This window comes from Salvelinus namaycush, unplaced genomic scaffold (genome assembly GCF_016432855.1).
Source record: "Salvelinus namaycush isolate Seneca unplaced genomic scaffold, SaNama_1.0 Scaffold39, whole genome shotgun sequence".
In the NCBI taxonomy this organism is placed as follows: Eukaryota; Metazoa; Chordata; class Actinopteri; order Salmoniformes; family Salmonidae; genus Salvelinus; species Salvelinus namaycush.
In genome coordinates, this window is record NW_024060896.1 from 98,005 (window position 1) to 122,512 (window position 24,508).

At 47.2% G+C, this 24,508-nt stretch overlaps 1 protein-coding gene across 4 annotated transcripts; it reads left to right on the forward strand.

Annotated features, from left to right (window-relative positions):
* Nucleotides 1–3,518: 3,518 nt before the first annotated feature.
* On the forward strand, nt 3,519–23,012 carry fbxo32 (F-box protein 32). Of its 4 annotated transcripts, none has more exons than XM_038985878.1 (9): nt 3,519–3,798; nt 6,257–6,372; nt 6,492–6,541; nt 6,654–6,746; nt 13,811–13,904; nt 16,154–16,338; nt 17,552–17,686; nt 19,957–20,100; nt 22,283–23,012. In XM_038985878.1, exons 1-9 carry the CDS (start codon nt 3,686–3,688, stop codon nt 22,370–22,372), a joined length of 1,020 nt encoding a protein of 339 aa, XP_038841806.1. In that variant the 5' UTR covers nt 3,519–3,685; the 3' UTR covers nt 22,373–23,012. The 4 variants fall into 4 exon arrangements, with proteins under 4 accessions (XP_038841806.1, XP_038841805.1, XP_038841808.1 ...); XM_038985877.1 differs by having other exon boundaries at nt 3,522–3,798; nt 17,504–17,686; XM_038985880.1 differs by lacking the exons at nt 3,519–3,798; nt 6,257–6,372; nt 6,492–6,541; nt 6,654–6,746 and adding an exon at nt 13,131–13,689 and having other exon boundaries at nt 17,504–17,686.
* The last annotated feature ends 1,496 nt before the right edge of the window (nt 23,013–24,508 follow it).

Below are 24,508 nucleotides of genomic sequence, written 5' to 3' on the forward strand. Positions count from 1 at the left end.
CTGCACTCTATCAGAATCCTGTTTCCCCCCTAATGTAACCCTGCACTCTAGCACAGAATCCTGTTTCCCCCCTAATGTAACCCCTGCACTCTAGAGAATCCTGTTTCCCCCCTAATTGTAACCCTGCACTCTAGCAGAATCCTGTTTCCCCCCTAATGTAACCCTGCACTCTAGCAGAATCCTGTTTCCCCCCTAATGTAACCCTGCACTCTAGCAGAATCCTGTTTCCCCCTAATGTAACCCTGCACTCTAGCAGAATCCTGTTTCCCCCCTAATGTAACCCTGCACTCTAGCAGAATCCTGTTTCCCCCCTAATGTAACCCTGCACTCTAGCAGAATCCTGTTTCCCCCTAATGTAACCCTGCACTCTAGCAGAATCCTGTTTCCCCCTAATGTAACCCTGCACTCTAGCAGAATCCTGTTTCCCCCTAATGTAACCCTGCACTCTAGCAGAATCCTGTTTCCCCCCTAATGTAACCCTGCACTCTAGCAGAATCCTGTTTCCCCCCTAATGTAACCCTGCACTCTAGCAGAATCCTGTTTCCCCCCTAATGTAACCCTGCACTCTAGCAGAATCCTGTTTCCCCCCTAATGTAACCCTGCACTCTAGCAGAATCCTGTTTCCCCCCTAATGTAACCCTGCACTCTAGCAGAATCCTGTTTCCCCCCTAATGTAACCCTGCACTCTAGCAGAATCCTGTTTCCCCCCTAATGTAACTGCACTCTAGCAGAATCTCTAGCAGAATCCTGTTTCCCCCTAATGTAACCCTGCACTCTAGCAGAATCCTGTTTCCCCCCTAATGTAACCCTGCACTCTAGCAGAATCCTGTTTCCCCCCTAATGTAACCCTGCACTCTAGCAGAATCCTGTTTCCCCCTAATGTAACCCTGCACTCTAGCAGAATCCTGTTTCCCCCTAATGTAACCCTGCACTCTAGCAGAATCCTGTTTCCCCCTAATGTAACCCTGCACTCTAGCAGAATCCTGTTTCCCCCCTAATGTAACCCTGCACTCTAGCAGAATCCTGTTTCCCCCCTAATGTAACCCTGCACTCTAGCAGAATCCTGTTTCCCCCTAATGTAACCCTGCACTCTAGCAGAATCCTGTTTCCCCCCTAATGTAACCCTGCACTCTAGCAGAATCCTGTTTCCCCCCTAATGTAACCCTGCACTCTAGCAGAATCCTGTTTCCCCCTAATGTAACCCTGCACTCTAGCAGAATCCTGTTTCCCCCTAATGTAACCCTGCACTCTAGCAGAATCCTGTTTCCCCCCTAATGTAACCCTGCACTCTAGCAGAATCCTGTTTCCCCCCTAATGTAACCCTGCACTCTAGCAGAATCCTGTTTCCCCCCTATGTAACCCTGCACTCTAGCAGAATCCTGTTTCCCCCTAATGTAACCCTGCACTCTAGCAGAATCCTGTTTCCCCCCTAATGTAACCCTGCACTCTAGCAGAATCCTGTTTCCCCCTAATGTAACCCTGCACTCTAGCAGAATCCTGTTTCCCCCTAATGTAACCCTGCACTCTAGCAGAATCCTGTTTCCCCCCTAATGTAACCCTGCACTCTAGCAGAATCCTGTTTCCCCCCTAATGTAACCCTGCACTCTAGCAGAATCCTGTTTCCCCCCTAATGTAACCCTGCACTCTAGCAGAATCCTGTTTCCCCCCTAATGTAACCCTGCACTCTAGCAGAATCCTGTTTCCCCCCTAATGTAACCCTGCACTCTAGCAGAATCCTGTTTCCCCCCTAATGTAACCCTGCACTCTAGCAGAATCCTGTTTCCCCCCTAATGTAACCCTGCACTCTAGCAGAATCCTGTTTCCCCCTAATGTAACCCTGCACTCTAGCAGAATCCTGTTTCCCCCTAATGTAACCCTGCACTCTAGCAGAATCCTGTTTCCCCCTAATGTAACCCTGCACTCTAGCAGAATCCTGTTTCCCCCCTAATGTAACCCTGCACTCTAGCAGAATCCTGTTTCCCCCCCTAATGTAACCCTGCACTCTAGCAGAATCCTGTTTCCCCCTAATGTAACCCTGCACTCTAGCAGAATCCTGTTTCCCCCTAATGTAACCCTGCACTCTAGCAGAATCCTGTTTCCCCCCTAATGTAACCCTGCACTCTAGCAGAATCCTGTTTCCCCCCTAATGTAACCCTGCACTCTAGCAGAATCCTGTTTCCCCCCTAATGTAACCCTGCACTCTAGCAGAATCCTGTTTCCCCCTAATGTAACCCTGCACTCTAGCAGAATCCTGTTTCCCCCTAATGTAACCCTGCACTCTAGCAGAATCCTGTTCCCCCTAATGTAACCCTGCACTCTAGCAGAATCCTGTTTCCCCCCTAATGTAACCCTGCACTCTAGCAGAATCCTGTTTCCCCCTAATGTAACCCTGCACTCTAGCAGAATCCTGTTTCCCCCCTAATGTAACCCTGCACTCTAGCAGAATCCTGTTTCCCCCCTAATGTAACCCTGCACTCTAGCAGAATCCTGTTTCCCCCTAATGTAACCCTGCACTCTAGCAGAATCCTGTTTCCCCCTAATGTAACCCTGCACTCTAGCAGAATCCTGTTTCCCCCTAATGTAACCCTGCACTCTAGCAGAATCCTGTTTCCCCCCTAATGTAACCCTGCACTCTAGCAGAATCCTGTTTCCCCCCTAATGTAACCCTGCACTCTAGCAGAATCCTGTTTCCCCCCTAATGTAACCCTGCACTCTAGCAGAATCCTGTTTCCCCCCTAATGTAACCCTGCACTCTAGCAGAATCCTGTTTCCCCCCTAATGTAACCCTGCACTCTAGCAGAATCCTGTTTCCCCCCTAATGTAACCCTGCACTCTAGCAGAATCCTGTTTCCCCCTAATGTAACCCTGCACTCTAGCAGAATCCTGTTTCCCCCCTAATGTAACCCTGCACTCTAGCAGAATCCTGTTTCCCCCCTAATGTAACCCTGCACTCTAGCAGAATCCTGTTTCCCCCTAATGTAACCCTGCACTCTAGCAGAATCCTGTTTCCCCCCTAATGTAACCCTGCACTCTAGCAGAATCCTGTTTCCCCCCTAATGTAACCCTGCACTCTAGCAGAATCCTGTTTCCCCCCTAATGTAACCCTGCACTCTAGCAGAATCCTGTTTCCCCCCTAACGTAACCCTGTAATCCTGAGAAGAGACTTCATTTTTAACTTCCAGGGATGAATCAGGGGAATGGAGGAGTTATGGGAAGGGAGGAGTTCTGGCCTGTGTTTTTTATTTTTTTATTTGCCATAAGATTATTTTAACTAAGTCATCAAGAAGGGTGTGTTGTGTCTAGGTCAAATGAAAAAGCTCTGATTCAGCAGTATAAAATGGTTAATGTTTCTTCCAGCACAGGCCATTTGCCCCCAAACACCCATTGTGGGTGACAGTATTCCTTCCCTGGGTCGTTTTGCAATAGTGAAGAAGATAAACAAAGCCACGTGTTTCTGCACAGTTTCCAAACGGGGGGAGGAGCTCAAGTGTTGACTTTCCGGATTGTTCACTGGCGAATATAAAGGCCGCTGCGCAGTCACAATACTAGACAAGACATCAAACACGTTATTGAAGACCAGACGGGGAGACAAAAACAAACCTGTATCTTACAACATTTAACGTTCTTCAACATAAAAGTCGGAGGTGTAATTTTCTTTCGGCGCTGTTGATTTAAACTGTCGACAATGCCTTTTCTTGGACAGGATTGGCGGTCCCCCGGTCAGAGCTGGGTTAAAACTGAAGAGGGATGGAAAAACTATTCTTCAGACGACAAAAACAGCAATGACTCAGACGTGAGGTCAGTATCGGAAACTGAATTTATTTTTGTTATGTTTGTGCTTCCTGATACAGTTTGACTTGAGCAGCGTCGACACCAGCTATTGACACTGAGAACAACAGAAGTGCGCCATCAAGTTATCCAAGGAATTTTCCCGTTTAATGCTCTGAGAGAGCGATAGAGAGAGAGACACACTTTTGTTTATTATCTACTTCACTTGCGTTGGCAATGTTAACATACGTTTCCCCATGCCAATAAAGCCCCTTGAATTGAGAGATTGCGGCAGGGGGACAGAGAAAGATAAAAAAATATATATATATACATATTGACAATTTGACATCCGGTCTACCTCTAAAATAAGTGATACATAGATAAGTGATAGAACCCTATGTGACGTTACTCACAACACGGTATTTGCTCTCGCTGTTAAACTGTGGCTAAGCAGGAGACCGCTTTTGCTGTTATTGTGTGTTTGAGCCTGTGTTCCTACTCGTTAATCATTGTGCTATAAATAACTACGGTACAAGTGATGGGATTAGTAGACATCTGTTGGAATTACAGTGTATCCTGACTCCAGGCAAATAGAAAGCCAACTATATGCCTACCTATTGGGAAAACTATAGTATCATCATCTCAAATTAGATTTTTTTTTTTAAAACATGTCATACAATGATAAAACGTTTTATTTTATTTTTATGTTTTTAAGTACATAAGTTTAGCTTTTTGTACACCAGACGTGTATGGTCTGTCTTCCAGCTATTGCTAACAGGATGTACGGTCTGTCTTCCAGCTATTGCTAACAGGATGTACGGTCTGTCTTCCAGCTATTGCTAACAGGGTGTATGGTCTCTTCCCGCTATTGCTAACTGGATGTATGGTCTGTCTTCCCGCTATTGCTAACTGGATGTATGGTCTATCTTCCAGCCATTGCTAACAGGATGTATGGTCTGTCTTCCAGCTATTGCTAACAGGATGTATGGTCTGTCTTCCAGCCATTGCTAACAGGATGTATGGTCTGTCTTCCAGCCATTGCTAACAGGATGTATGGTCTGTCTTCCAGCCATTGCTAACAGGATGTATGGTCTGTCTTCCAGCCATTGCTAACAGGATGTATGGTCTGTCTTCCAGCCATTGCTAACAGGATGTATGGTCTGTCTTCCAGCCATTGCTAACTGGATGTATGGTCTGTCTTCCAGCCATTGCTAACAGGATGTATGGTCTGTCTTCCAGCCATTGCTAACAGGATGTATGGTCTGTCTTCCAGCCATTGCTAACAGGATGTACGGTCTGTCTTCCAGCTATTGCTAACATGATGTACGGTCTGTCTTCCAGCTATTGCTAACATGATGTACGGTCTGTCTTCCAGCTATTGCTAACTGGGTGTATGGTCTGTCTTCCAGCTATTGCTAACTGGGTGTATGGTCTGTCTTCCCGCTATTGCTAACAGGATGTATGGTCTGTCTTCCCGCTATTGCTAACAGGATGTATGGTCTGTCTTCCCGCTATTGCTAACAGGATGTATGGTCTGTCTTCCAGCTATTGCTAACTGGGTGTACGGTCTGTCTTCCAGCTATTGCTAACTGGGTGTACGGTCTGTCTTCCAGCTATTGCTAACAGGGTGTACGGTCTGTCTTCCAGCTATTGCTAACAGGGTGTACGGTCTGTCTTCCAGCTATTGCTAACAGGATGTACGGTCTGTCTTCCAGCTATTGCTAACAGGATGTATGGTCTGTCTTCCAGCTATTGCTAACAGGATGTACGGTCTGTCTTCCAGCTATTGCTAACTGGATGTATGGTCTGTCTTCCAGCTATTGCTAACTGGGTGTATGGTCTGTCTTCCAGCTATTGCTAACTGGGTGTATGGTCTGTCTTCCAGCTATTGCTAACTGGGTGTATGGTCTGTCTTCCAGCTATTGCTAACTGGGTGTACGGTCTGTCTTCCAGCTATTGCTAACTGGGTGTACGGTCTGTCTTCCAGCTATTGCTAACTGGGTGTACGGTCTGTCTTCCAGCTATTGCTAACTGGATGTACGGTCTGTCTTCCAGCTATTGCTAACTGGATGTACGGTCTGTCTTCCAGCTATTGCTAACTGGATGTACGGTCTGTCTTCCAGCTATTGCTAACTGGATGTACGGTCTGTCTTCCAGCTATTGCTAACTGGATGTACGGTCTGTCTTCCAGCTATTGCTAACTGGATGTACGGTCTGTCTTCCAGCTATTGCTAACTGGATGTACGGTCTGTCTTCCAGCTATTGCAAAACAGAGGACGAGTGCTTCCAGCTATTGCTAACTGGGTGTACGGTCTGTCTTCCAGCTATTGCAAAACAGAGGACGAGTGCTTCCAGCTATTGCTAACTGGGTGTACGGTCTGTCTTCCAGCTATTGCAAAACAGAGGACGAGTGCTTCCAGCTATTGCTAACTGGGTGTATGGTCTGTCTTCCAGCTATTGCTAACAGGATGTATGGTCTGTCTTCCAGCTATTGCAAAACAGAGGACGAGTGCTTCCAGGAGAATCTGCGGCTGTCTCTCACATACGACATGGCAGCTAAGAAGAGAAGGAAAGACTTCATGAACAACAACGCCAAGATTCCTTGTAAATTTTAATCTACAATATTACAGTACTGGCCAATGACATTATAAAGACATGTACACAGGAAATGGTCCTCTGCACAGTGAACGTCCTCAATAACACACTCTCCTTTTTATCTACAGATTTCCACAAAGAGAAATGGATTTACGTCCACAAAGGAAGCACTAAAGAGGTAAGGAAGGACTCTTTTGTATTTTTTATTAACATTGTAAACCTAAACAGTTACGGTATACCCTTGTTGCAGTGAACCAGACACTAATACCCGATCGTTCTAATTATCCCAGCGTCATGGTTACTGCACTCTGGGAGAAGCGTTCAACCGGCTGGACTTCTGCAGTGCCATCAAGGACAACAGGAGGTTCAACTATGTCGTACGGGTGAGTTGACTTCTCCCTTCTGCTTCTGTGTTAAATCATCATGAAGGGATTCCTATGAGATGGGAACATAACTTTATTGTTCATCTGAGGATTACTATGAGATGGGAACATAACTTTATTGTTCTTCTGAGGATTACCATGAGATGGGAACATAACTTTATTGTTCATCTGAGGATTACTATGAGATGGGAACATAACTTTATTGTTCATCTGAGGATTACTATGAGATGGGAACATAACTTTATTGTTCTTCTGAGGATTACTATGAGATGGGAACATAACTTTATTGTTCTTCTGAGGATTACTATGAGATGGGAACATAACTTTATTGTTCTTCTGAGGATTACTATGAGATGGGAACATAACTTTATTGTTCTTCTGAGGATTACTATGAGATGGGAACATAACTTTATTGTTCTTCTGAGGATTACCATGAGATGGGAACATAACTTTATTGTTCTTCTGAGGATTACCATGAGATGGGAACATAACTTTATTGTTCTTCTGAGGATTACTATGAGATGGGAACATAACTTTATTGTTCATCTGAGGATTACTATGAGATGGGAACATAACTTTATTGTCCATCTGAGGATGTGAATTGTCCTTTGGCGTCACTTTAGGAAAATGACATATCACATTGTGCATTCATACTAATGTAGTGTTGAACATTAAAGGGTGTTACCACAGAGAGTAGGGGTTTTAACCTTGTTAAAGGGTTAACCTCAGACACAGTACTGAGGGGTTTTAAAGGGTTGTGTTATGTTCTGGGTGTGTAGGTCTCTTGCTCGCTCTCTTCTCTTCCTTGCTTCATCTCTGTCTCTCTGCTGTTTCTGTCTCTCTTCTGTTTCTGTCTCTCTGCTGTCTCTCTCTCTGGGCCTTATCACTTCTCTCCAGACGAGGCTCTTTGGAGATATTCTCTTAACTCACAGCGGACTGTATAGGAGCGAGAGAGAGACTGTGAGGGAGAGAGAGATACGGTGTGTGTTTGGTGGTTTGCTTTGAACACGTCTCTCTGTTGATTTTTAAAAGAGAACTAGATTATTCTGAACAGTAAGTACAGACGATCATCAGAATAATATCTAGGTAACGGTAGTAGGGGCCGATATATATATTGGTCTGGGATGTGTTGTCCAGGTTAGTGTACTACTGCTGCTGCATGGTATTAGTGAGGTTCTCGGTTACACAGATCAGGTTTACCGCAGATCAGGTTTACCGCAGATCAGGTTTACCGCAGATCACCGCAGATCAGGTTTACCGCGCAGATCAGGTTTACCGCAGATCAGGTTTACCGCAGATCACCACAGATCAGGTTTACCGCGCAGATCAGGTTTACCACACAGATCAGGTTTACCACAGATCAGGAAACAGGGAGAGGAGGGAGAGGAGGAGAGGAGAGGCACACTGACACTTGGGGGGAGGTGGAGGAGGGGAGAGGAGAGGCATACTCAGACACTTGGGGGGGGGTGGAGGAGGGGAGGGTAAAGCCTTCCACATGCTGCAGTTTGGCTGGCGCCTAGTCGAACTGAATAAAAGACCTTCGCTTGGAAAAACGAGGAAAAGGCGTCCATTTTGAGATGCTGTAGCCATTATAGACTTCCTAAAAATAGTCAGAATGAATCTCAGATGACTCAATAAATCTGTCAGTAATTATTATATATTTGTTTTATTTTTCTTAATTACGATCTTGTCTCATCGCTGCATCTCCCCTACGGGCTCGGGAGGCGAAGGTCGAGTCATGCGTTCTCCGAAACGTGACCCGCCAAACCACACTTCACAACACCCGCCTGCTTAACCCGGAAGCCAGCCGCACCAATGTGTCGGAGGATACACTGTTCAACTGACGACAGGTAGTCAGCCTGCAGGCGCCCGGCCCGCCACAAGGAGTCGCTAGAACGCGTTAAGCCAAGTAAAGCTCCCCCGCCAATCCCTGCCCTAACCCGGACGACGCTGTACCAATTGTGCGCCGCCCTATGGGACTCCCGATCACGGCCGTTTGTGACACCGCCTGGGAACGAACCCGGGTCTGTAGTGACGCCTCTTAAACCGCTGCGCCACTCGGGATCCGCCCCCAATCTGTCATTCATTTTTGCAGAGGAGATCTTAGTCACACAATTTTACAATCAATATTTTTCAAGTGGAAAAAAATGTGCATGAAAACGATTTTGTTCTTCGTTGAAGGAAAACAATCACTTCAACTGAAGTCCTACTGTTGACCAATCACTTCAACTGAAGTCCTACTGTTGACCAATCACTTCAACTGAAGTCCCACTGTTGACCAATCACTGGCGAAGGGTTGTAGACTGAGGCTACCGACTGAGGCTTGCCTTGAGACAAAATGTTCTGCACTAACAACCGCAAAAAAAAAAAACTCACCGAAGAACAAAAAATATATAAATAAATTAACACTTTGGGATGGGAAGCAGATGCCTTAAGGGGCTCTTGTGTTGTGTTGGGGGCTGCTGACAATGGTCACATGTCCTGTCCAGAGATGTTGTAAGGACCCGTTTCTCCATGATGTCAGTAGCTGTGTCTGTTGTTGCATGCCACACATGCCACCCTGGCCGTGGTGTACACTGTGTTGTACTAGACACCCTGGCCGTGGTGTACACTGTGTTGGACTAGACACCCTGCCCTGGCTGTGGTGTACAGTGTTCTAGTGGTTTCATTAAAGTGACAGGGATACTGTAGGCATGTAAACACACAGGGGGAGAGACACACACACACACGCTCTCAAGCCCCTATAGGATTCATGCATAGATGTCCCTTTGAAGAATGTGTCTGTGTATCCACTGAGTCGTGATGGGATAGAGAGTTCTAGCCAGGTGCAGAGTTTCCAAACACCTCCTCCTTTCCTACAGTCTGCTGATAGAGACCTGGAGACACCTCCTCCGTTCCTACAGTCTGCTGATAGAGACCTGGAGACACCTTCTCCATTCCTACAGTCTGCTGATAGAGACCTGGAGACACCTTCTCCATTCCTACAGTCTGCTGATAGAGACCTGGAGACACCTCCTCCGTTCCTACAGTCTGCTGATAGAGACCTGGAGACACCTCCTCCGTTCCTACAGTCTGCTGATAGAGACCTGGAGACACCTCCTCCATTCCTACAGTCTGCTGATAGTTAGAGACCTGGAGACACCTCCTCCATTCCTACAGTCTGCTGATAGTTAGAGACCTGGAGACACCTCCTCCATTCCTACAGTCTGCTGATAGTTAGAGACCTGGAGACACCTCCTCCATTCCTACAGTCTGCTGATAGAGACCTGGAGACACCTCCTCCATTCCTACAGTCTGCTGATAGAGACCTGGAGACACCTCCTCCATTCCTACAGTCTGCTGATAGAGACCTGGAGACACCTCCTCCATTCCTACAGTCTGCTGATAGAGACCTGGAGACACCTCCTCCATTCCTACAGTCTGCTGATAGAGACCTGGAGACACCTCCTCCATTCCTACAGTCTGCTGATAGAGACCTGGAGACACCTCCTCCATTCCTACAGTCTGCTGATAGATAGAGACCTGGAGACACCTCCTCCATTCCTACAGTCTGCTGATAGATAGAGACCTGGAGACACCTCCTCCATTCCTACAGTCTGCTGATAGATAGAGACCTGGAGACACCTCCTCCATTCCTACAGTCTGCTGATAGATAGAGACCTGGAGACACCTCCTCCATTCCTACAGTCTGCTGATAGATAGAGACCTGGAGACACCTCCTCCATTCCTACAGTCTGCTGATAGATAGAGACCTGGAGACACCTCCTCCATTCCTACAGTCTGCTGATAGAGACCTGGAGACACCTCCTCCGTTCCTACAGTCTGCTGATAGAGACCTGGAGACACCTCCTCCGTTCCTACAGTCTGCTGATAGAGACCTGGAGACACCTCCTCCGTTCCTACAGTCTGCTGATAGAGACCTGGAGACGACACCTCCGTTCCTACAGTCTGCTGATAGAGACCTGGAGACACCTCCTCCGTTCCTACAGTCTGCTGATAGAGACCTGGAGACGACACCTCCTCCGTTCCTACAGTCTGCTGATAGAGACCTGGAGACACCTCCTCCGTTCCTACAGTCTGCTGATAGAGACCTGGAGATACCTCCTCCGTTCCAACAGTCTGCTGATAGAGACCTGGAGACACCTCCTCCGTTCCAACAGTCTGCTGATAGAGACCTGGAGACACCTCCTCCGTTCCAACAGTCTGCTGATAGAGACCTGGAGACACCTCCTCCGTTCCTACAGTCTGCTGATAGAGACCTGGAGACACCTCCTCCGTTCCTACAGTCTGCTGATAGAGACCTGGAGACACCTCCTCCGTTCCTACAGTCTGCTGATAGAGACCTGGAGACACCTCCTCCGTTCCTACAGTCTGCTGATAGAGACCTGGAGACACCTCCTCCGTTCCTACAGTCTGCTGATAGATAGAGACCTGGAGACACCTCCTCCATTCCTACAGTCTGCTGATAGAGACCTGGAGACACCTCCTACAGTCTGCTGATAGAGACCTGGAGACACCTCCTCCATTCCTACAGTCTGCTGATAGTTAGAGACCTGGAGACACCTCCTCCATTCCTACAGTCTGCTGATAGAGACCTGGAGACACCTCCTCCATTCCTACAGTCTGCTGATAGATAGAGACCTGGAGACACCTCCTCCATTCCTACAGTCTGCTGATAGAGACCTGGAGACACCTCCTACAGTCTGCTGATAGAGACCTGGAGACACCTCCTCCATTCCTACAGTCTGCTGATAGAGACCTGGAGACACCTCCTCCATTCCTACAGTCTGCTGATAGTTAGAGACCTGGAGACACCTCCTCCATTCCTACAGTCTGCTGATAGAGACCTGGAGACACCTCCTCCATTCCTACAGTCTGCTGATAGTTAGAGACCTGGAGACACCTCCTCCATTCCTACAGTCTGCTGATAGATAGAGACCTGGAGACACCTCCTCCATTCCTACAGTCTGCTGATAGATAGAGACCTGGAGACACCTCCTCCATTCCTACAGTCTGCTGATAGAGACCTGGAGACACCTCCTCCGTTCCTACAGTCTGCTGATAGAGACCTGGAGACACCTCCTCCGTTCCTACAGTCTGCTGATAGAGACCTGGAGACACCTCCTCCGTTCCTACAGTCTGCTGATAGAGACCTGGAGACGACACCTCCGTTCCTACAGTCTGCTGATAGAGACCTGGAGACGACACCTCCGTTCCTACAGTCTGCTGATAGAGACCTGGAGACACCTCCTCCGTTCCTACAGTCTGCTGATAGAGACCTGGAGACGACACCTCCTCCGTTCCTACAGTCTGCTGATAGAGACCTGGAGACACCTCCTCCGTTCCTACAGTCTGCTGATAGAGACCTGGAGATACCTCCTCCGTTCCAACAGTCTGCTGATAGAGACCTGGAGACACCTCCTCCGTTCCAACAGTCTGCTGATAGAGACCTGGAGACACCTCCTCCGTTCCAACAGTCTGCTGATAGAGACCTGGAGACACCTCCTCCGTTCCTACAGTCTGCTGATAGAGACCTGGAGACACCTCCTCCGTTCCTACAGTCTGCTGATAGAGACCTGGAGACACCTCCTCCGTTCCTACAGTCTGCTGATAGAGACCTGGAGACACCTCCTCCGTTCCTACAGTCTGCTGATAGAGACCTGGAGACACCTCCTCCGTTCCTACAGTCTGCTGATAGAGACCTGGAGACACCTCCTCCGTTCCTACAGTCTGCTGATAGAGACCTGGAGACACCTCCTCCGTTCCTACAGTCTGCTGATAGATAGAGACCTGGAGACACCTCCTCCATTCCTACAGTCTGCTGATAGAGACCTGGAGACACCTCCTACAGTCTGCTGATAGAGACCTGGAGACACCTCCTCCATTCCTACAGTCTGCTGATAGTTAGAGACCTGGAGACACCTCCTCCATTCCTACAGTCTGCTGATAGAGACCTGGAGACACCTCCTCCATTCCTACAGTCTGCTGATAGATAGAGACCTGGAGACACCTCCTCCATTCCTACAGTCTGCTGATAGATAGAGACCTGGAGACACCTCCTCCATTCCTACAGTCTGCTGATAGAGACCTGGAGACACCTCCTCCGTTCCTACAGTCTGCTGATAGAGACCTGGAGACACCTCCTCCGTTCCTACAGTCTGCTGATAGAGACCTGGAGACACCTCCTCCGTTCCTACAGTCTGCTGATAGAGACCTGGAGACACCTCCTCCATTCCTACAGTCTGCTGATAGAGACCTGGAGACACCTCCTCCATTCCTACAGTCTGCTGATAGATAGAGACCTGGAGACACCTCCTCCATTCCTACAGTCTGCTGATAGAGACCTGGAGACACCTCCTACAGTCTGCTGATAGAGACCTGGAGACACCTCCTCCATTCCTACAGTCTGCTGATAGAGACCTGGAGACACCTCCTCCATTCCTACAGTCTGCTGATAGTTAGAGACCTGGAGACACCTCCTCCATTCCTACAGTCTGCTGATAGAGACCTGGAGACACCTCCTCCATTCCTACAGTCTGCTGATAGTTAGAGACCTGGAGACACCTCCTCCATTCCTACAGTCTGCTAATAGAGACCTGGAGACACCTCCTCCGTTCCTACAGTCTGCTGATAGAGACCTGGAGACACCTCCTCCATTCCTACAGTCTGCTGATAGTTAGAGACCTGGAGACACCTCCTCCATTCCTACAGTCTGCTAATAGAGACCTGGAGATTGTTGTTTTGAAATGAGCCCCGTCTGTCTTTCCACACATACAGAGAGAGAGAAGCAAAATAAGCAGTAAGTCATGGAGGAACAGCTTGAGTCACAAATGGCACCCTATTCCCTTTGTAGTGCACTGCTTTTGACCAAGGGCCCATAGTGCACTACTTTTGACCAGGGCTTTGCTATTTGTGACGCAGAGACAGAGAAGCATAGCGAACAGTAAGTAATGGAGGAACAGAGAGTCTGTGAGTCTGACAGTAGGCCTGCTGATATTTATGTCTGTTTTCTGTCTCTCTCTCTCTCTCTTTCTCTCTCTCTCTCCTCTCTCCTCTCTCTCTAGCTGCTGGAGCTCATTGCCAAGTCCCAGCTGCCCTCGCTCAGCGGAGTGGCTCAGAAAAATTACATGAACATCCTGGAGAGAGTGGTGCAGAAAGGTGAGCTCTCTTTCTGTTTCAAACTCCGTCTGTCTCCCCCCTCTTTCTAATTTTCTTCATGACTTCCTAGTTTATTATTGTGTACCTCCATACTACCTCTAATGTCAACAACCTCAATGACCAGGTCTGTGGGGCATTACGACCTCCATACTACCTCTAATGTCAACAACCTCAATGACCAGGTCTGTGGAGCATTACGACCTCCATACTACCTCTAATGTCAACAACCTCAATGACCAGGTCTGTGGGGCATTACGACCTCCATACTACCTCTAATGTCAACAACCTCAATGACCAGGTCTGTGGAGCATTACGACCTCCATACTACCTCTAATGTCAACAACCTCAATGACCAGGTCTGTGGGGCATTACGACCTCCATACTTCCTCTTATCATGTCAACAACCTCAATGACCAGGTCTGTGGGGCATTACGACCTCCATACTACCTCTAATGTCAACAACCTCAATGACCAGGTCTGTGGGGCATTACGACCTCCATACTACCTCTAATGTCAACAACCTCAATGACCAGGTCTGTGGAGCATTACGACCTCCATACTACCTCTTATCATGTCAACAACCTCAATGACCAGGTCTGTGGGGCATTACGACCTCCATACTACCTCTAATGTCAACAACCTCAATGACCAGGTCTGTGGGGCATTACGACCTCCATACTACCTCTAATGTCAACAACCTCAATGACCAGGTCTGTGGAGCATTACGACCTCCATACTACCTCTTATCATGTCAACAACCTCAATGACCAGGTCTGTGGAGCATTACGACCTCCATACTACCTCTAATGTCAACAACCTCAATGACCAGGTCTGTGGAGCATTACGACCTCCATACTACCTCTTATCATGTCAACAACCTCAATGACCAGGTCTGTGGAGCATTACGACCTCCATACTTCCTCTAATGTCAACAACCTCAATGACCAGGTCTGTGGGGCATTACGACCTCCATACTACCTCTGTCAACAACCTCAATGACCAGGTCTGTGGGGCATTACGACCTCCATACTACCTCTGTCAACAACCTCAATGACCAGGTCTGTGGAGCATTACGACCTCCATACTACCTCTGTCAACAACCTCAATGACCAGGTCTGTGGGGCATTACGACCTCCATACTACCTCTAATGTCAACAACCTCAATGACCAGGTCTGTGGGGCATTACGACCTCCATACTTCCTCTAATGTCAACAACCTCAATGACCAGGTCTGTGGGGCATTACGACCTCCATACTTCCTCTTATCATGTCAACAACCTCAATGACCAGGTCTGTGGGGCATTACGACCTCCATACTTCCTCTTATCATGTCAACAACCTCAATGACCAGGTCTGTGGAGCATTACGACCTCCATACTACCTCTTATCATGTCAACAACCTCAATGACCAGGTCTGTGGGGCATTACGACCTCCATACTACCTCTAATGTCAACAACCTCAATGACCAGGTCTGTGGAGCATTACGACCTCCATACTTCCTCTAATGTCAACAACCTCAATGACCAGGTCTGTGGAGCATTACGACCTCCATACTTCCTCTTATCATGTCAACAACCTCAATGACCAGGTCTGTGGAGCATTACGACCTCCATACTTCCTCTAATGTCAACAACCTCAATGACCAGGTCTGTGGGGCATTACGACCTCCATACTTCCTCTTATCATGTCAACAACCTCAATGACCAGGTCTGTGGGGCATTACGACCTCCATACTTCCTCGTATCATGTCAACAACCTCAATGACCAGGTCTGTGGGGCATTACGACCTCCATACTTCCTCGTATCGTGCTCAAGAGACCAGGTCATATAAATGTCATCAAAACCCATTGAACCATCAGCTCGGTGACCGGCGTGTGTTTTAAATGATAGGAGGTGTAACGATTCATGGCCACGACATAATGGTTCTCAGTGGAAATAATAACAGTCGATACACAGTCCTCTGTGGTCTGATTTTGTAAACTAAATGTTCCTTCAGCTAAACAAAGGATCAGGTTGTTTAGGTAATGCTATGAGCCCGTTGGTAGATCTAGAACGGGGGGTGTAAATAGCACTGCCAAGGGACACAGAACACCGTGTGTATTCACTGCATTGACACGGTGTGTCCTTTTTTGTTTTTTACAATAACACATTCATAATACAACGTTTTAGAAGTACTATTGAAATCTACTGCCATTTTTGTCTTCCTGAGAGTTGCTGAACATGTTTCTCCTGTCCTCTCCCTCCACAGTCCTAGATGACCAGCAGAATGTTCGTCCCATCAAGGAGCTCCTTCAGACCCTGTACGTGTCTCTGTGTGGCCTGGTGCAGGATATGGGGAAGTCTGTTCTGGTGGGGAACATCAACTGTTGGGTCCATCGCATGGAGAACATCCTGCAGTGGCAACAACAGCTGGACAACATTCAGATCAACAGGGTGAGTAGCACAGGCACAGCTAGTTAGTTAGTTAGCTAGTTAGCATGGAGAACATCCTACAGTGGCAACAACAGCTGGACAATATTCAGATCAACAGGGTGAGTAGCACAGCTAGTTAGTTAGTTAGTTAGCTAGTTAGCATGGAGAACATCCTACAGTGGCAACAACAGCTGGACAATATTCAGATCAACAGGGTGAGTAGCACAGCTAGCTAGTTAGTTAGTTAGCTAGTTAGCATGGAGAACATCCTACAGTTAGTTACAGGATGAAAAGGAATCTGTCAAGGAAATTAAAGACTATATTAGAATGGGGGAAGGCCACTATTAGAATGGGGGAAGGCCACTATTAGAATGGGGGAAGGCCACTATTAGAATGGGGGGGAAGGCCGCTCTATTAGAATGGGGGGGAAGGCCGCTCTATTAGAATGGGGGGGGAAGGCCGCTCTATTAGAATGGGGGGGGAAGGCCGCTCTATTAGAATGGGGGGGGAAGGCCGCTCTATTAGAATGGGGGGGGAAGGCCGCTCTATTAGAATGGGGGGGGAAGGCCGCTCTATTAGAATGGGGGGGGAAGGCCGCTCTATTAGAATGGGGGGGGAAGGCCGCTCTATTAGAATGGGGGGGGGAAGGCCGCTCTATTAGAATGGGGGGGGAAGGCCGCTCTATTAGAATGGGGGGGGAAGGCCGCTCTATTAGAATGGGGGGGGAAGGCCGCTCTATTAGAATGGGGGGGGAAGGCCGCTCTATTAGAATGGGGGGGGAAGGCCGCTCTATTAGAATGGGGGGGGAAGGCCGCTCTATTAGAATGGGGGGGGAAGGCCGCTCTATTAGAATGGGGGGGGAAGGCCGCTCTATTAGAATGGGGGGGGAAGGCCGCTCTATTAGAATGGGGGGGAAGGCCGCTCTATTAGAATGGGGGGGGAAGGCCGCTCTGGTCCTGGAATGCTGCAGGCATTTCCACGTTTCTGGATTTACCTTCTTTCTTTTAGACCTGTGAGAGCAGGTAGGTTGGAATTCAGCCAATCACTGATATTGACACCCCCAGGACTAGAGATGCCTTCCCCTTTAATTAGAATGAATATAAGGAATATATTATTGCTGAAGGTAGAAGGGAAGCCAAACCAAAAGTCTTCCACCCTATGTAAGTCTCTGTGTATCCCCCTCCAGCCTGTGTCTAAGGGTATGAGCCTAACAGACCTGCCTGTCAACCTGCAGCTGAACATAATGGAGCGTCTGTCAGATGGCCGGGACCTGGTCAGTCTGGGACAGGTGACTCCGGACCTGGGACAACTCACTGAGGACAGGCTGCTGTGGAAGAGGCTCTGCCAGCACCACTTCACTGACAGACAGGTACAGACTTGTATTTATTTATTTATATATATATACACACACACACACGCAGTCTTGTATAACTAACTTTGTGGGGACACACAATTCAGTCCCATTTTTTAAAATCTTATTTTCCTTAACCTTAACCCTGAAACTCTAACCCTAGCTCCTAACCTTTAACCTAATTCTAACCTTGACCCTAAACCCCCTAGAAATAGTATTTGACCTTGTTGGGACTAACAAAATGTCCCCCAGTTGGTCAAATGTTAGTTTGTTTATTATTCTTGTAGGGACTTGTGATCCCTACAAGTATAGTTAAATATGTCCACTCCTCTCACTCACTCACTCACTCACTCACTCACTCACTCACTCACTCACTCACTCACTCACTCACTCACTCTCTCACTCTCTCACTCTCTCACTCTCTCACTCTCTCACTCTCTCACTCTCTCACTCTCTCACTCACTCTCTCACTCACACAGGTCGATGTTCCCACAAGGATAGTAAAACAGTGAACACACACATAGTGCTTTTGGAGTATTCAGACCCTTTGACTTTTTCCACATTTTGTTATGTTACATACAGCCTTATTCTAAAATGTATTTAAATCATTTTTCCCCCCTTAATCTACACACAATATCCCATAATGACAAACATTTTGCACATTTTATTAAAAAATACAAACTGAAATATTACATTTCCATAAGTATTCAGACCCTTTACCCAGTACTTTGTTGAAGCACCTTTGGCAGCGATTACAGCCTCTAGTCTTCTTGGGTATGACGTTACAAGCTTGGCACACCTGTATTTGGGGAGTTTCTCCCATTCTTCTCTGCAGTTCCTCTCCAGCTCTGTCAGGTTGGATGGGGAGCGTCGCTGCACAGTTATTTTCATGTCTCTCCAGAGCTGTTCGATCTGGCTCAAGTCCGGGCTCTGGCTGGGCCACTCATGGACATTCAGAGACTTGTCCCAAAGTCACACCTGTGTTGTCTTGGCTGTGTGCTTCGGGTCATTGTCCTGTTGGAAGGTGAACCTTCACCCCAGTCTGAGGTCCTGAGCGCTTTGAAGCAGGTTTTCATCAAGGATCTCTCTGTACTTTGCTCTGTTCATCCTGACTAGTCTCTGCCGCTGAAAACCATCCCCACAGCATGATGCTGCCACCACCATGCTTCACCGTAGGGATGGTGGCAGGTTTCCTCCAGATGTGACGCTTGGCATTCAGGCCAAAGATTTCAATCTTGGTTTCATCATACAAGAGAATCTTGTTTCTCATGGTCTGAGAGTCTTTAGGTGCCTTTTGGTAAACTCCAAGCGGGCTGTTATGTGCTTTTCACTGAGTGGCTTTCGTCTGGCCACTCTTCCATAAAGGCCTGATTGGTGGACTGCTGCAGAGATGGTTGTCCTTCTGGAAGGTTCTCCCATCTCTACAGAGGAACTCTGGAGCTCTTTCAGAATGACCATCTGGTTCTTGGTCACCTCCCTGACCAAGACCCTTCTCCCCAGATTGCTCAGTTTGGCTGGGCGGCCAGCTCTAGGAAGAGTCTTGCTGGTTCCAAACTTCTTCCATTTAAGAAAGGAGGCCACTGTGTTCTTGGGGACCTTCAATACTGCATGAATGTTTTGGTACCCTTCCACAAATCTGTGCCTCGACACAATCCTGTCTCAGAGCTCTACGGACAATTCCTTCGACCTCATGGCTTGGTTTTTGCTCTGACATGCACTGTCAACTGCGGAACCTTATATATACAGGAGTGTGCCTTTCCAAATCATGTCCAATCAATTGAATTTACCACAGGTGGACTCCAAGTTGTAGAAACATCTCAAGGATGATCAATGGAAACAGGATTCCTGAAAACCTGTTTTCGCTTTGTCATTGTGTGTGTAGATTGAGGATATGTTCTTTTATTTATTTTTATCCATTTTAGAATAAGGCTGTAGCGTACCAAAATGTGTTAAAGATCAAGGGGTCTGAATGACTTCGTAATTCACTGTACCTCCGCACGCCCTCACGCCTCGTCACATGCATTCATGGACAGTTTGGATCTTCATGGTCTAATGGAATAAATGGATACCCGTTTTGCTTGACTGTTGACTGAAGCCTCATTAAACCCAGCTCTGCACCACATAGTGAAGAAGCAATTAACACAAGCTGAATGCATCTAGTATTGTTTCAGTGCACATCTCAAAAGCTGCAAGCATTTTACAAACAGGACAACACTTCTGATCTGCCACTCAAAAGGCCATGGAGTAAAAACATGACTCAAGGTTGTGTGTGTGTGTTCTCTGTGCAGATCCGTAAGCGTCTGATGGTGTCAGACAAGGGCCAGTTGGAGTGGAAGAAGATGTACTTTAAGCTGTGTCGCTGCTACCCTGTCAGAGAGCAATACAGTGAAACCCTGCAGTTCTGCACACACTGCCACATCCTCTTCTGGAAGGTAGCGCTGGGAACACTTCAGAATATCTCATTCCAGCATCACTCTCTCTCCCTCTCTCTTTCTCTCTCAATTCAATTCAATTCAAGGGGCTTTATTGGCATGGGAAACGTGTTAACATTGCCAAAGCAAGTGAGGTAGATAACATACAAAAGTGAAATAAACAATAAAAATGAACAGTAAACATTACACATACAGAAGTTTCAAAACAAAGACATTACAAATGGCCGATGGCCTTGGATATTCCAGGATGATATAGTGAAGGCTTTTTGTTCCATAAAGTGTCCAATGTTGTTGGTCGTGGTTTGGCATCAGGCTAGTAAGTGTGAGCAGAGCCTGCTGAGCATCTGGTACATGCCGTTGGCTTGGGCGAGTGTAAGAGTGGGGGTTGGGCCTGTTTGCCCGCTCACTACCTGGGCGTATGTGTGACTTCCATGTTGATGCCCTCTTTGCGGGGGTGGGGTGCATGGGGTGGGCAGGAGTGGCATAGGTCTGATCTGAGGGGGCCTAAATGGGGTGTGGGCATGGTTGATGTGGGGGGGTGTTGATTGGTTGGGGTGGGGGTGTGAATGTGTCTGGGGGTGCTGTGGTCTGGATGTAAGTCCTCTTGGCGTGGGTCCTCTATGTGTAGGTCCAAGGGGGGGTCCTGCAGGTCTTGGAGGGTGTCTCGCTGGTCTGGGTGGGGTGTCTCTTGATCTGTTGCTCCTGTGTGAAGTGTTGGGGCTGCGTTTGAGAGCGATGTCCTTTAGAGTCCGGGCAAAGGTGGGCACTGCTGCCTTGTAGAGGTGGACCTGGTCATAGAGGCTGTTCAAGTCCAGGGTGGAGTGGTGGGCCAGAAAGACATTTGGTTTTGAGGCACAGTCACGGGAAATGCTTGCGTTTACCCGCTGTATTGTAGCAGGGTGGAAGTCTTTTCGTGGTAGCAGGGTGGAGATAACCACTTGTGCGTTGGGGAAAGTAGAAGAAGCTTTTTCAATCACTCCCTTCAGTGTTGTGGCCACCCTTTCCTGCTGTGCTCTCAGGTCGTTTGTGCCTGTGTGTATTATTATGTGGCTGGGTGAGCCTAGTTTGTCCTCAGACAGAAGGTCTAGGGCGCACTGGGTGTTTGGACACCAGAGTTTAGACACACTGTGTTTGGGGAAAAGTTTTTTTTCTTCTATATATTTCCCATTTGAGTCCATAAGGAGAACAATCTGTGTCTTGTGTTTGTCCTCAGTGGGTGTGGGGGGGTTGTCAGGAGGGCTATCAGGGTGGCTGACAGGGGGGGTGCTCAGAGGGGGTGAGAGCTGCTGGGCTTGGGGTTTTTCTTTTGTCTGTTCTGCTGTGATGTCGACTCTATGGTCAGGGTCTGGTGTGGACTGTTCTGCTGTGGTGTCGAGACTTTTGTCGGGTGCTGAGGTGGGCTGTTCTGCTGGCTTCTCTGTGGGGATGGCCAGCTCTCTAGTGGGTTGTTCTCTGTCGCACGCCGTCCCCCTCAACCTCTCCTCCAGCAGTCTGATCCTCTCCTCCATCCCCCTCTCCCTCTCCTCCAGCAGTCTGGTCCTCTCCTCTAGTGCTCTGTTCTGCTCCTGCTCTTTCTCCTGTTGAAGTTGTCTCACCACTGTCCAGAGTGCAGATATGTCTCTCTCCACCTCCAGCACTCCGGGTCTGGTTAAGGGGGTGTTGTTGTGCTGGACTGTTGTCTGGGTCTGTGCTGACTGGAGTGTAATCACCTGCTGTTCTAGCTCCACCTGCCTTACCTCCAGCTGGGTGAATTTATCCTTCATTTCAATGAGGAAGAAGTACTCTGTACTGGGAGGTTGACTGTCTGCTGAGGGTTGCTCGTCTGTGGGGTTATATGATGAAGAGGTCTGGTCTGACCCGCTTGGGGTGGGGGTATCTTTATCAAGGGAGAGCTTCTCCTGCTGGGCTAATTCTTCTCTCTCTGTCTCTCTCTGTCTCTGTCTCTCTCTGTCTCTTTCTCTCTCTTTCTCTCTCTCTCTCTCTCTCTGTCTCTCTCTCTCTCTCTGTCTCTCTCTCTGTCTCTGTCTCTCTCTCTCTCTCTCTCTGTCTCTCTTTCTGTCTGTCTCTCTGTCTCTGTCTGTCTCTCTGTCTCTCTTTCTGTCTGTCTCTCTCTCTTTCTGTCTCTTTGTTTTTTTTTTTATTAATTTACTATACTAAATTCTCTCTCTCTGTGTGGTTTCAGGATACGAACCACCCGTGCACAGCCAACAACACAGAGAGCTGCTGTAAGCCTGTTTCTCCACAAGGCTTTATCAACCTCTTCAAGTTCTGAGAGCCACACAGAGCCTGAGTGACTTTTTGTACATACAGTAAAAGAACTGTTTATAGTGCGATCAAATGAATTCAAACAGGCCCTTTTAGTATGTGTATAGTGGTGATGGTGCATTTGATTCCTGGTCACCGTGACACTGGGGAGAGGAAGCAGTGGGGAAATGATGCAATCAAATTCTTGGTCGGGAGAGCTGAGGATTCTGGGAGATGGAGTTCTACAGCTGAGAACAAGTGAACTTGACAAACTGATCAAAGAGAGGCGGAACAGAGTACTCTGAAGTTTATTAAATAAGTTTGGTCCTTTTTTAAATTTAAATTCAAATTAAATGCACTTCTCTTCCTGAGTGCAGTTATGGCATGGCTACCGTAACAGCATACTAAGTTTAAACGTTTTCCAGAAAGGAAATAATTTGCAAAAGTGTATTTGTTTAGTTTTAAATAGGGGCTGTCAAACGATTAAAATAATTAAGAGTTAATAGCATTAGTAATAATTTTTTTATTTGATCAAATTTGGCCCTACATTTTTTTATTACATTTTTTAATTTTACTATGTTTGGATTGTAAGGGAAAGAGACAAAACTAATCTGTATCAATGTTTTTAATGGAATATAAACTATAAACAACACAAAAGTCACTGCTAACATAGATGTTAACGTTCCCAATGTTTCAGTAGGCCTACTCCCTCTTATCAATGTTCTTGAAGTTTAACACTTCCTCATTTGCCACACACACACACTCAAGTCCTGAAAGCTTCCGTCATTCTAAATGAGTGTTCTCCCAATTTCTGATTGGAGTGTTGACTATAAGGAAAATAGAACTGTATCCATGGAGACAACGAGCTTTTAAACCTGTCCGATGTTACGACTTCTACAGAATACAATTAACAACCGATCAGATAGGTCATGTCAAATATAATACAGCTATTAGATCTAGCCTAGGATTGGATTCCAAGAACACAGGATGAGATGTTACTATCCTTTGTGCAAGCACTTCCAAGAGTTCATGAACAGTGAGCCTGGTGAGTGCATCGTCAGTAGTGTACCTTTGGTTCCTAGGGTGTTTCGGCCTTTCACACTATACACCCTCCCCAAAGGCGGCCAGCGACAGGGTGATCAATCCTACGCTTGCATCCCATTCCCAATTAGTCATAGGAGTTGCCTTGTTGTTGATAGCCAACATCCCATGGGACTATGCATGGCAGGGGCGTCCTCCTCCCTGAGTCAAGCATTGTTTACCGCATACCTCCTGGCCCTCTCACTTCGGGGCCCAGCTGGGGTCTTTCCCCAGCTGGGGGATACTGATCCATGTTCTTCAACATCAACTAGTCACAAGCTGCTACTAGAATTTAGATACTTTTCTGAACTTAACCTGAAAACTAAAACAGTAACGTTAGTGTTAGTAAAACGTTTACTGTTGACAGGAGAACAAGAGGAGACAATAGGACGAGGTGGATAATTTTATAATAAGGCAGGTTTATTCAAGTGTAAAAATATTATGCAAAGCGTGCAGCACGGCTCTTTCTATCTGATCCGTATGGGGTCGTCAGGAAAAGAGGGAGTTTCCACAGTAGTACAGTTTTATATATAGACAACAAGCAAAGTAGGTTGATCTGCGAGTCTGGCCTTCCGATTGGACGATCTGGGTCTTGGGTATTCCTGTACAGGCCTGGTGTCCACGTTCCATTGGTTCCTGAGGTAGTTCTTTGTCTGGAGCTCCAACCCTGAGTTGTGTGTGTCTGAGTGATTGTCATGGGGGAGGGGAGTTGTGGGTGTCGTGCATGTGTCCAATGAGTCCAGCTTATGTCCAATATAAAAGGGAGTGTGTATATTGTGTCAACCATAGCTAATGTTGAGAAGTTGTTAAAACAAGTTACCAATATCTAATACAATTCCTTACAAATCCCCCTCTTCACGTCTCACCAGAGACGTGACATAAAGTATATAAAAAGACAAAACTAAAGGATAAAATTTGTCAGAAGACAAATTTTTGATTCCCTCTCTTCACGTCTCACAAGAGACGTGACATAAAAGTATATAAAAAGACAAAGCTAAGGGACAAATTTTTTAATTCCCTCTCTTCACGTCTCACAAGAGACGTGACATAAAAGTATCTTAGTCCTCAAATAGATAGACAGGTC